The sequence below is a fragment of the Curcuma longa genome, chromosome 2, assembly GCF_044706935.1.
Source record: "Curcuma longa cultivar G26 ecotype Majalengka, Jawa Barat chromosome 2, ITB_CL_G26_1.1, whole genome shotgun sequence".
NCBI lineage: Eukaryota > Viridiplantae > Streptophyta > Magnoliopsida > Zingiberales > Zingiberaceae > Curcuma > Curcuma longa.
In genome coordinates, this window is record NC_133862.1 from 9,672,718 (window position 1) to 9,684,974 (window position 12,257).

The 12,257-nt window shown below is 42.6% G+C and overlaps 3 protein-coding genes across 3 annotated transcripts; 1 reads left to right on the plus strand and 2 right to left on the minus strand.

The window, feature by feature from the left end:
- Positions 1 to 362: 362 nt before the first annotated feature.
- Positions 363 to 3,261, minus strand: LOC141822356 (microtubule-associated protein RP/EB family member 1C-like). Its single transcript, XM_074709800.1, has 6 exons — positions 3,154 to 3,261; positions 2,883 to 3,038; positions 2,118 to 2,224; positions 1,375 to 1,576; positions 1,180 to 1,293; positions 363 to 685 (listed from the first exon to the last, which is right to left on the minus strand). The coding sequence occupies exons 1-6, from the start codon at positions 3,259 to 3,261 to the stop codon at positions 407 to 409; spliced, it is 966 nt and encodes a 321-aa protein (XP_074565901.1). The 3' UTR covers positions 363 to 406.
- Positions 3,262 to 3,816: 555 nt separating this feature from the next.
- Positions 3,817 to 6,971, minus strand: LOC141822272 (putative beta-D-xylosidase 6). Its single transcript, XM_074709713.1, is given in 7 exon segments — positions 3,817 to 4,480; positions 4,551 to 4,967; positions 5,046 to 5,396; positions 5,617 to 5,714; positions 5,909 to 6,075; positions 6,172 to 6,950; positions 6,953 to 6,971. Coding segments are annotated over 7 exon segments (2,433 nt in total). The 3' UTR covers positions 3,817 to 3,878.
- A 2,726-nt stretch (positions 6,972 to 9,697) lies between these two features.
- LOC141820225 (transcription factor MYB17-like) lies at positions 9,698 to 10,953 on the plus strand. The gene is made up of 3 exons (XM_074707515.1): positions 9,698 to 9,833; positions 9,941 to 10,070; positions 10,356 to 10,953. Exons 1-3 carry the CDS (start codon positions 9,701 to 9,703, stop codon positions 10,951 to 10,953), a joined length of 861 nt encoding a protein of 286 aa, XP_074563616.1. The 5' UTR covers positions 9,698 to 9,700.
- Positions 10,954 to 12,257: the final 1,304 nt, after the last annotated feature.

Genomic DNA, 12,257 nt, shown 5'->3' on the forward strand with positions numbered 1-12,257 from the left:
CATCGTCTTCCGAAATGATCAAGCAAATCATTTTGACAGGTTTCAGATAAATGCACTCAAATCTCTACAAGGGCAAACTAATTGATGGATAGATTCAAAAACAGCAGCTCTAAATTAGACACCGAGCAAATGCACTTGCTTTAACATATGAATTGGTGAGCCAAAGAAATCACCGCAGGAAACCATCCGAGTTTATGATGATGGACAAGACAACGCCCTTATGAAAGGCTCAAGGAAATCGTTTGACATAATTTCACATCAGATATACTCAATCGCAACAAAGTGCATGATAGATTTATAAGGAAAAAAGGAAAAAGAAAGCCAACAGATTAGATAACATGCAGAGTGGGAGACAGGTAGTAATGAAGTACCGAGCCAATACCCTTAACTTGAAAATAAGTATTGGTCAGTAGTTTGTGAGCGGAGAGCCACAGTAATGGACGTCGGAGATGTCAGAGAGCCTCTGCTTGGGGGACAGCGTGGAGCTGGCTGCCATGTCGACCTCAAGAGTATTGATATCTTTTCGCTTTGGCTTCGGCCTCTCCTCGGAGGCCTCTAGGATTGGGCTGAGAGTGTGAGGTGTTTCAGCCTGCTGCTGGTGCTGCGTTATCATCGCCTGTGCTTCTGCCACTACCGAAGGACTGTCATCTGCCGCATAGAGTATCTTTTGGATAGCAGTAACAATCTGCAGCACAGTGATAATGTTCATCAAACTAACTGTATTTTTCCCAAAAAAATAGTATCTTCACAGTTTACGTTTCTTTCCTAGTACAGAATAAAAATAGATGATCAGAATGCTAAACAGAATTTTCAATATATCATTTTATGCAACAAACTTAGTTCACTTGCGGGAATAGCAATGTAGCGAACACATTTTTGTTAAATGAACTAAAAGTTAGAATATTTTGATAAGTTTAAAACTCAAAGGAGATTTAGAAAAGCAAGGGAAATTGTAGGGAACAAAAGGGAAATTTCTCCATTTTAAAATCTAAATCTATCTACATATTTAGCAAAATACTCTCTAGAAACGTCTGGTAAAGAAATATTTTGACAATGATGAAATTTTACAAGGCAATTGGATAATGATTAGACATATAAGACAGTTTGATGATAATAAAATATATGATACAATTTGAAAAAGTATTTGCTTTTCTTTTATCAAAAAAGGATTACACTTACTGGTAGGTGCTCAATCTCAGGGTTCTGGCACAAGATTTCAATATCCCTTAATTTTCCAAAGTAGAAGTCCCTTTCTTTCTCCAAACTATCCACAAAGAGCTTCAGTTCCGTAATCTGCAATTGCAATCCCATTATAAACTTTGATGTTTTTTCACTATCGATTGTAAACACAGTCTTATCATCCATCTAACAAACCTGCTCGTCATAAGCTTGAGTTGCAGATTTTGTGGCTTTATGTGAAGAATTCACAGCATGACTGTCACCTTTTTTTGTTCCAAGCGAGGCTTGAGTTTTAGGAGCAGATGAGGAAGATCTTACAGATGATTGCAAAGGTGCTGTCTTCTTGTTTGCTTCTTTGCCGCCCTTGCAAGCATCCCTTCTCTCCACAGCATTATATCTGTGAAAATACATTCAGATAAAATATATTTTAGGAACTAGCAGTTCAGGGTCATATCAAGTTCTAGATTTTTTTTTTTCCAGAACTGGAGATTTATATTAAACTAGTTAGAACATGATTTACATGAGTATGCCCAAACAGTTTTGTCCCACTTAAAAACAACCCTGGAAATAAGCCACCTTAAGCCAACTTAGATAGCAAGACTATGACATTGGATTAGCTTTTTGACTTGTATGCAGTTGGTAATGGTCATGCAGTTGTTTGCACAAACCATGTAGATAGACATTACCAACGTGAAGAAAACAACTATCATTAATTTTGATGGTGAATGATGACGTTTTCTAAAAAAATGGAATGGAGAAGCATGATCACAGCGTGTGCATAATATTCTCTAACGTGAAAGGAATTTCTGGGACAACCAGAGAACATAAATAATTTTCTTCTTTAATATCTTAAGGGAATGGATCAACAGAAAATGTTCAGGCATTTATTAACAGTCCAAAGAAATATATATGCAGAACATAAATGGTTGACAAATTACTTGCCCATGATGCCACCATTGACAGAATCGCAGTATCTTTTCATCCACTGCATGAACTCCAAATTATCCAAGGGCCTTCCTTTAATGAGCTTGTTTACTTCAATGTGCTAACATTAAGAAAATCATTCAGTATAATTTCATTAATCATAATATGCAACAAAGTTTAGCTAACTGATTCAATAGCACATTATTAACATATCAGAAGAAATAAAATGTGAAGTGAACAGGTCATATCAGTTCAGCATTCCTAATTATCATAAAGCTAGATTACAAGAGTAGAATATTTTGGCCTCTTAGTTGCATATGGCCAGAAATATATATACATATCAACACTATATTGTGCAAATTCAAAACTGAAGTCCTCCTAAAATGTGTAAAATTGAAGAATTTCAATACTTAAATAATATAAGTTGCATGAATATCAACAAAATGTCTAATAACAGAAGACAGACAATTCAGTTTTCAAAAAGGTAGATTTTTTTTTCTAAATTACATTTCTGACTTCTACTACAATAAGGTGTACTCTCACGACCTTCAGTTATCATTATGTGATAATCCTATGGTTGGGTTTGAATTGGATGATTATGAAAGAATGAGTGCTCTATGGACACTGTAACAATGCATATTTGCAAGCCTAAATTGTTGACAGAAGCTCCAAACTGTATTGTAACTATGGCTAACTATCTGTGTGGAAAACTAAGTTTTGGTAGGGGTAAAGCATCACAAACAGAATGTGATGAGCATAAACAGAGGAGAAGTTAAAACCTTAGTGATCTTGAGTTTGTTGAATACATCCTGAAGGACCTTGTAGTTCTGGATCATCTCGTACTCGCTCTTCGCGTCAAAGTTCACCTTGTGCATCGGCACCATCCCGGGGTGCACGGCGTCCATCAGCTGACACTGCACCGCCCCCGATGCCGCCTGAGAAGTGAGAAGCCCACCCATTGGCCACCGAGCCATCCGTTTTCAGATCACATCAGAACTTACTCGCATCTGTCGAAACATACGATTATATCATCAAGGGCAGACGACATACCTCTTCGACCTTGGAAAGGTTGAGATGGAGGGTGGAGTTGATCCAGGTCAGGATCTCGTTCCGCCCGACGAAGTACGCTGAATCCATCATCCCGATGGTGGTCGCCATTTAGGCTTCTGTCGAAGTGGGCGGCGGCGACTCAGGGCTTCGATTGGCCCCGGCGGAGATCTCCTGTGCTTAGGGCTTCGTCCTTGTGCAATAAATGGTGAAAAAAAGGAAGAGGAAGAGGAAGAGGAGAATGGGCGGGATTTTGGGAATTTGAAATGAGGGTTTTTTTGGGTAAACAATAGCGGCAATTCCTGTGTGCTGGAACCTTCCAAATCGAGACTTCTCAACGTATCACAAATCAACCGGTGGAGATAAGCCACGCGATAGGTACCCTCCTCCTTTAACCAATAGTTTTATCTTATCAAGGAAAAAGTGATAATTATATAATTATTAAAATGTTTTTTTTCTTGCATAAACAAAACAACTTTTATCCCAAAGATTTTGTTGATTTCAAATAGCTCTAAAATTTAACTAAAATTCACTGATATGTTTAATTCATGTCTTCATTAATCCTCCTACTTTAGCCTAATATTATTTATTCTACTGCATAAAGTAGATTCATTCTCAATCATTTCAGATTAAGAGTTATGAATACTTTCTCTTTTTTTTACCTTATCATTTTATTATCTCAAGGAAGGGAGAAACATTGCTTCCATCTTTTAAATAAATAGTCCTCATTAAGCTTCTACGATGAACTCATGCTCCAAGTCACCCATGCTTATCACTTGTGCTCCGAGAGGAACAACTCTTTTTCCATTGGCATCAGCTGTGCTGAGATGCCTGCAAGGATCTACCAAAATCTGAACCTTTGTTTCTCCATGACCTCTTGTTTGCACCCTCTCGAATCCAATTAATTGCTTCAGAGGGAAGCCTTCGCCTCTAGTTTTGGGTCTCCAAAACAACAACACTGCATGGCTTCCATCCATATCGCCATTATTAAACACAGAAACCTCCACATGGAATCTCAGAGCATCACAGGATGAGATATCCTCAATCTTCAGGGCATCCAAACCATCTTTCATCACATATTGGGGCTCCTTGCTGATGTAAGAAGTCTCCGCAGTCGATGCTGATAATTTGATCATTTTAGGTGTCGATAAGAATCTGTATGAGAAGTTTGAGTAACTCAACCCATATCCAAATTCATAGACCACTTTTCCTGTGTAGAATCGATATGTTCGACCAGGATAACCCCGTGATAGATCAGCTCTCATGTGCATATCGTTCATCGGAACATGGGTGAAGGACTCGGGATACCAAGTGACAGGCAGCCGCCCACCTATTTGAACCAAGATCAAACATTAGGCATTTAACCAAAATCAAGGTAATGAATCAACAATTAAGTTGACCTGGGTTGAAGTCTCCAAATAGAGCTTCTGCGAGTGCTTGCCCTCCGACTTCGCCTGGATACCCAATCCAAAGAATGCTTGCGACAAGAGGATCATCTTTGGCAAAGGAAATGTCGACGGGTCCCCCGCCCATCAGAACCAGTACTATAGGATTCTTGCTCACATTTGCGATGACACTTACAAGATCCATCTGTTTGCCAGGCAGCAGAAGGCTGACCCGATCGTGATCTTCTGTTTCTTCAGTTTGGTTCAGTCCAGCCACCACAATGACCACATCTGCTTCTTTAGCAGTGTTAATAGCTTCCTCAAAGCAATACGTAGTTTGACAAGGCACATCAATGCAACCAGGAGCATATGCTGTTCTTGGCACATAGATCTTGAGGCCTTCCCAAAAGCTTATTGGATTGCAAGGGACTCCTACGTATTGTTAGAACTACGTTACATGTTATGCATATTGCACTTGGATGCAAAGAAAATTTAACCATACTTGGTTACCTGTGTAATCACCGCCATATATAGTTGCATCATTGGCAGCAGGGCCTATTATTGCTAAAGAACCCACAACATCCTTGCTCAGGGGAAGAAAGCTTTTGGCATTCTTGAGAAGGACAATGCCTTGTCGTGTCGCCTCGAGAGCAAGCTCTCTGTGCTCATTACTGCACACATTTTTCGGTCCTAGTCGTCGGTAATGCTTCCTTGCACGATCACCATCAAAGAGCCCGAGCCTCACCTGCACCGAGAACAAGTTGAGAAGTGCACGATCGATGTCTTCCTCTTGGACCTTTCCTAACTTGACGGCTGACTCAGTGTATCGAAGTAGGTATGTTCCACAGTTGATGTCCATTCCTTCATAGATCAACACATGATCATAGTTGTACTGAAATAAGTACTTGAGAAGATATTGTTGTCTATTAATCAACAAATAAAACCCTAGTGTTATAATCCGATTTGGCAGAAAGAATTGACAGAATGAAATTAAAACAAAATAGGAAAATATCAAATTAGTGACTTCTCTAAAAATCTTCAGTATGTTTACAGGCTATAACAAGGCAAGATCAGCTCTGACCTGCTTTCAGAACATCAGCTATTGAATCTTCAGGTGAAACTGTGTAATTCTGGTTCTCGTGGATTATCGCAACGGCATCGCAATCCGACGTAATATACCTGCATTTTTGTTTTGTAATCAATCAATCCTCAACCAAGAGAATAGAAGCAGAGTAGTATCCATTTGAAAGCAAGCAGGAAATGGGCCTGAGACTTTAGTCAGTAATATCATCAGACAACTGAAGTGCATTTGCAGTGCTGCTTCAGAACTGAAGAAATTGTGAAGGAATTAAGATTCATAGAAGCAAAATTACCCCTGGAATCCCCATTCTTTTCTGGCTTTCTCCAGGAGATCGCCACGAGCACAAGCGGGAACCCCATTGACTTGGTTGTAAGAGCACATGAGACAACTCGCGTGGCCTTCTTGGATGCAGCTCTGGAATGGAGGTTGGAACGTGTCCGCCATGTCCTGCTCTGTTACCTGATCACCAATTAACAAGGAAGAACATGATTTCCGGCGAAATTACTCATCTTTGCGAGCAATCCGAGGAAAAAGTTGAATTTTTTTGTTAGATACCTGGGCATTGAAGGTGTATCGGGTGAAATTGCCCCATTTCTCGAGATCGTAAGCGGTGAAATGCTTGCAGCAGGCGGAGAGCATCAAGGACAACGAGCTGTCATCGTCGCCGGCGAAGGAAGACTTCTTCTGGCCCTGGAATCCCTTGACGTATTCGACAGCGTAGTGGGCGGCGACCAAGGGATCCTCGCCGGGGGTCTCCTGGCCGCGGCCCCACCTGGGGTCGCGGAAGACGTTGATATTGGGAGCCCAGAATGTGAGGCCGGCCTGGCCGGCGGCGTGCATCGCGCGCGCCTCGACTGCGATGGCACGGGCGAGAGCGCGCCACAACGTCCGGTTGAAGGCAGCAGCGGAGAGGATGACCTGGGGGAACCCGGTTGCAGCACGAACAGACCCATTGAAGGCGACGCCGGGTCCGTTGGAGGCGACGCCGTGGAGGGACTCGGACCACCACTGGTACGCCGGGAGTCCGAGGCGGGGGACAGCGGCGGCGGTGTTGGAGAGCTGCTGGATCTTCTCCGGGAGGGTAAGGGCGGCGACTAGGGCGGCGGCGCGGGCGGCCACCGTGAGCGAGGCGTTGCAGAAGGGGAAGGAGGCATAGCGCGGGGACTCGCAGGCCATCTTGGGGAGCTCATCTGGGCGGACCGGCGGAGCAAAGCGTGAGATTGAGAGCAGGAAGAGGAATTGAACAAACGTCAGATTGATCTTCCTCCTCCTCCTCCTCTTCATAGTCATCTGCATCTGTGAAAATTTGAGTCTTGGCTGGATTAAAGAATGGGCTCTCTCTGATTGCAACACATTTGGAAGTTTATATAGATATATATATAGAGAGAGAGAGAGAACTCCATCTGTAGTAAATTTATCTGCGGGTGAATCAAACCTGAAAGCCTCAAAGTTAGTTACTCATATGTTTCCCTCGCATTTTAAAATAACTGTCTCATGGGCAAAAGGAAAAAAAAAAGAAACATATTTTTATCAAATTTAGCTGGGCATGAAAAAAGTAGGTGAAGTGATCTAATTTGGTGAATTCAGTGGAGAAGTAGGTGGTGGTTTTTTTAACAGTTATAGTGAACACCAAAATGGCACATTCAATTTCGGGGGAGTGGACCAGAAGATGATGGATGGATGGATGGTATATTCACATCTCTAAAGTTAAGTGCCGCTAGAATCTTTTTTTTTTTGTTGTTTATTTCTTTCAGAGAAGTTAGGGATTAATTAGCTAATTAACAGCACAAATAAAGTGCCCTTGCTTTCGAATCTACATCACAGTTTGCAGAGCCCAATCGATCAAACAACGTACAGCTAATGGGCTCATCGTATACGTATGATTTCTTAAGCTGCTTCTTCGATCCTCTGTCGTCGTACGTGTGTTTCCATGAAAACTCTTCCTCCGTTTCAATCACCAACTTGCGCTCCTACTTAATCAACTACTTGAGCAGCTAGCTTCACATATATATACATTCAAATGCTTTGTATAGTGCTGATTGACATGCTCTTATGCAGTACCTGTTGGCTTGTAGATTCAATGATTTGTAAAGTACTGCTGATCATCTGACAGCATGTGCCACAGAATCTTGCATGTGGCCTAACTTTAATATCGATGCCATTAATGGTGATCGACTTAACTTTCTGTTGAATAAACAGTTTGGCTTGGTGGCATGTGGTTACTGTGTCCGTCTGTTTTAAGTTTAACTATATATCGTGACACTGTGGGCTCTGTTGAATTAATAATGCTTTCATTTCAAGTCCGCAATCATCATTAAAAGACTTACTCTTCAGGCTCAATCGGTACTCTTTTCTCACTGAAACTAACGTGGTGTTCTCAATTCATAGAAATACTTCAAGCTTCAAAACCCCTGACTTTGGAATAATGGATGACCCATGGCCATGTGTACGTGTTATCTTTATCATTCTACCATTTGAAAGTGATTGATCTTGGAACTCAATTATATATATCGATCTATCCGTCAATTTTTGAAAAGAGAATTACACCTTCTGTTATCATGTAGAATCTCTGTTCCTGATCTAGCTAGTAAATGGATGATAGAATAACCAAGAGGAAAATTAAGCGAGAAAACAAACGTAACTTACCCATTCTCTTTTATGTCGACATTAGAATTAATACATCATCTAAACTACATATTCGGCCAGTTCAAAAGTATTTGGCTTGAGCTATTACGTACAAAATACTCGTGTACATATCCTTTTCTTGTGGAGCAATGGTATTTTAATTTCTTCCATCTTTCTTTCTGAGACAACCTGATCGATCGGTTATGCAGTGGATTTGGACCCCGAGGCACTAATCTCTTGGAAACTCCATAAATCGGGCTGAAGTCGTTGTCCTCATTGTGTTTTCTGGGAGGAGATCTGCTAGAGAAATAACCCTCGGGCGAAGCTGTGTACTTGCTTTTCCATTTGTCGACGGTTCTTGCATGGCCGAGGAGGATATTGAGCTGCCCAGGCCCAGCAGCAAGCAGTAGCAGGAGAAAGATGACCAGGCGCGGTGAAGGGAGAGGATGGGAAGGAAAGAAGAGACGGATAAGCTCTCCTTTTCTATTTACTGAATGATACAAGAAAAGAAAAAGCTCTCCTTTTTAAAGAAAAATTAGAACCAATCTGATTTTGTTGGTTTTTTTTTTTTCAAAATCAAATGTGCCAGGAAGCTCTTCATGCGCAATAAATTGGCGTTGATTGAATGCAATAATTGACTATCTGGCTCCCCTTTTGGATTCAGTCAGAGAATCAGCTCCAAAAACATCACAAGTTTGCAAGGAATTTATGGAGTTGACAAATCCATTTGTCAATTCACAAGTCTGAGAAAAGGATTTGTCAAGTCCTTTAATTTTGCTTGGAAAGACAAGTCAACAAGGATTTGTCAACTCCTAGCTACTAGAGAACGAGCTCGTCAAACTAGTGATTGAATTGACAATTAACCCTTTTGTTTTAGAACCTTTGTGTTGCATTGTATCAAGCAACTAGAAAGTCGACCTGCATGAAACAGATTACGATAAATGTGTCGACCATTGATAAGCACTCCTAAACTGACAGAGAATCATCAAAGAAACACACATCGTCAGGTCTAATTGAGCAGGAGGAGATGCGACGTGGACAGGCGACGTTGATCTGGCATTTACTCTGCTGCACTCTCCATTTCATGAATCTCTTCTCTTCCCTTCTCTTCTCAGGACTCCGAAGCAGTTCCCTCGCCGAATCCCTTCCATGTCATGGCAGCGCATTAACTCCACTGTTTTCCCTGCGCAAATCAATACCATCCAGCACTCCCACTGTTTTCTTTTCCCCTGTGTTTTCTTACTTTTCTTTTTCTGTGTTTGCGTCGTCCTACTCCTCATGCTCCCCCATCTCATTTAATGAGCCACCGGAGTTGTGTTCTGCTGCCTGCTCCCAGACTCATTATATCCCCCCTCCCCCTCTCATTTATTGCCCAAGATTCGCAGAAGCTCATAATACCCCCCTCCTTTTCTCTCCTTCCTCTTCTTGCTTCGCTCTTTTCTGTTTGAATTCGGTGGGAATGGGAAGAACTCCGTGCTGCGACAAGCAGGGGCTGAAGAAGGGGCCGTGGACGCCGGAGGAAGACAAGATTTTGGTCGACTATATCAAGGCCCACGGCCATGGCAGCTGGCGATCCCTCCCTAAGCTCGCAGGTCCATTACATCCGCCTCCTCCTCCTCCTCCTCCTCCTCCTCCTTGAAGATCAAATTTTGCTGTAAAAAGGTCGTGATTTTTAGCCCGCTGAATTCATTAATGGCAGGCCTGCTTCGGTGCGGGAAGAGCTGCAGGCTGCGGTGGGCAAACTACTTGCGGCCGGACATCAAGCGCGGCCCCTTCACAGTCGAGGAAGACAAGTCCATTATCCAGCTCCACGCCATCCTCGGCAACAAGTATAATTTCAATCTCTTCTTCTTCCGTGTTCTTGATTCTGGACGCACAGTGATGATGAACTGATGCAGAGTACGAAATGTATTAAATGTCATGGCGCTTGGAATTGGGACTCTCTCTGTTTTTTTTTTTGTCTACTGTTGTTTGTTTTTATCTGATTTGATTCGATCCTTGCGAATTAATTGTGGTCGTGTTGTAACATCTCGATTAATGGCGTCTTCCTGTTGATCTGGAATTTTTTTTTTGTGTATTTTTGTTCTCTTGCTAATTAGCATTTCGCCGAGCAGGTGGTCGGCGATTGCGGCGCAATTGCCGGGACGGACGGACAACGAGGTGAAGAACTACTGGAACACCCACCTCAAGAAACGCCTCCACCTCCAACGCCACCAACACCCCCTCCTCCCCGCTGCCGCCGGTATCGGCGGCAGCCACATGGCACAGTGGGAGAGCGCCCGACTTGAAGCCGAAGCGCGCCTCTCGCGCGAGTCACTCCTCTTCTCTGCCAGTGCCTCCGCCGTCTCCTCCTCCCCTGCCTCCGCCATCGATGCGGCGCCAGTGGCGTCCCCCTCGCAACCCGAGGACTTCTTCCTCCGCATTTGGAACTCCGAGGTCGGGATCGCCTTCCGGCAGCGTCGCCCGCCGGAGGAGGCGGAGAGCAAGAGCTGCGTGACATCGGGGCCGCAGCCACCTCCGACGGCGGCGGCGGGGATAGACGTGGACTCGTCGGGGTCTAACGAGGTGGTAGCTACGGAAGAGATCTCCGACGAAGCGTACCAGCTCTACCTCGACTTCACAGGCGACGACTTGGGGATGCTCCACGGCCAGCTCTCCGCTCTCTTCGCCGCCGACCTCAACGATTCCTGCTTCGACTCCGCCTTCAAATGACGATTACGCGGGCCGAACATCAAAGTCCAAAAAAAGCAAAAGAAATCTCAGATTTTTTCCGTTTTAGTGAGAGATTTTATGTTCCTAGATCGCCCGCGATCTCAGATTTTTGTGATGCTCCTTGAAAAAGATGACCTTTTTGGCATCTAAAATGGAGGCCGAGGCGAGGCGTTTCCTGTAAGCCATCTCGGTTTTGTTCATCATCTTGTGAAGTGTTGTAGTTGTCGATATTTGAAGTAATATGGAGTCATTTTGTTATTTTTCTACTAACTGTGGATTCAAATATCAATATATCAATCCAGTTGTTACTCCCATTCAAATTTCAACTTTTTTGATCGTCCAAAATTCACACTCGAACTAATCGCTAACTTCAAGATTACACATAATAATAATGCTTTAAGATTACATTGCAAGTATTTGTCTGAACAATTCCATGCCTAATCATTATAATCAGATGATGATAATGGCGACGCTTATTAGTTCAATTAGTTAGAAAAAGCTGGAAGATGAAATGAGTGTTTTGAAAACCTGCATGAAACGTGCGACTACAGGTCAAAGGCATAGAAAGAGAGAGAGAGGTAAAAAGATTGATGAAGGAAGAAGAAGTGGTAATAAATGATAGATCGATAGATAGTCAAAGGTTGAGAGTGCAATAAATGACGGTGGAATTTATGGCATGATTTGAGCATTTACTTCACTCACTGCCATGGGATTGCAACAGCAGCAGCAGCAGCAGCTGGTGAAGCAGAGCATTGAATGCAGCGACAAGGTCACGTCGCCACCACTCCCATCATCATTTCATTTCATATCGTATCGTATCCTCCTCAAAAACTACTTCGCCTAACACTTCATTCATTTACTCATTTACTTACGTTCCAAATAATCATACGGCGATGGCCGAATAGCACCAACACACAGGGTTGCGCCATTCGAATACTGACGCTATTTAATGGAATGGAATGGAAAGGCAATGCATCATCAATCAGTGCCTCCGATTGATGCTTGATTTTTTTTTCAGGGGTTCACAATCACTGATAGAGAATGTTTTCTGCCATTTAATGCATCGAGTAAATGAATATTTCGGACAAAAATATATCTGTTTCCTTTAAATTTTGCTATAAGTTTTGTCATTTTTCCATGGCTATGCATTAGAAGCTCGAGTGTGAATAGACACAAGCGGAAGAAGAAAGCATAAGAGATTGACATTCATAACTTCATATCAATTTCTTGCATTTAAATTAACACAATGCATGTGGGATCAAATCACAAACAATTCAAGGAATCTTGCAAAATTTCAATGGAAA

Excerpts from the sequence above, each read along its gene's own strand:
- LOC141822356 (XM_074709800.1), bottom strand. The coding sequence starts at position 3,261 with ATGGCGACCACCATCGGGATGATGGATTCAGCGTACTTCGTCGGGCGG. Across the intron at positions 3,039-3,153 it reads ACCTTTCCAAGGTCGAAGAG|GCGGCATCGGGGGCGGTGCA; the intron begins GTATGTCGTCTG and ends CTCACTTCTCAG. Across the intron at positions 2,225-2,882 it reads ACAAACTCAAGATCACTAAG|CACATTGAAGTAAACAAGCT; the intron begins GTTTTAACTTCT and ends TCTTAATGTTAG.
- LOC141820225 (XM_074707515.1), top strand. The coding sequence starts at position 9,701 with ATGGGAAGAACTCCGTGCTGCGACAAGCAGGGGCTGAAGAAGGGGCCG. Across the intron at positions 9,834-9,940 it reads ATCCCTCCCTAAGCTCGCAG|GCCTGCTTCGGTGCGGGAAG; the intron begins GTCCATTACATC and ends CATTAATGGCAG. Across the intron at positions 10,071-10,355 it reads CACGCCATCCTCGGCAACAA|GTGGTCGGCGATTGCGGCGC; the intron begins GTATAATTTCAA and ends TTCGCCGAGCAG.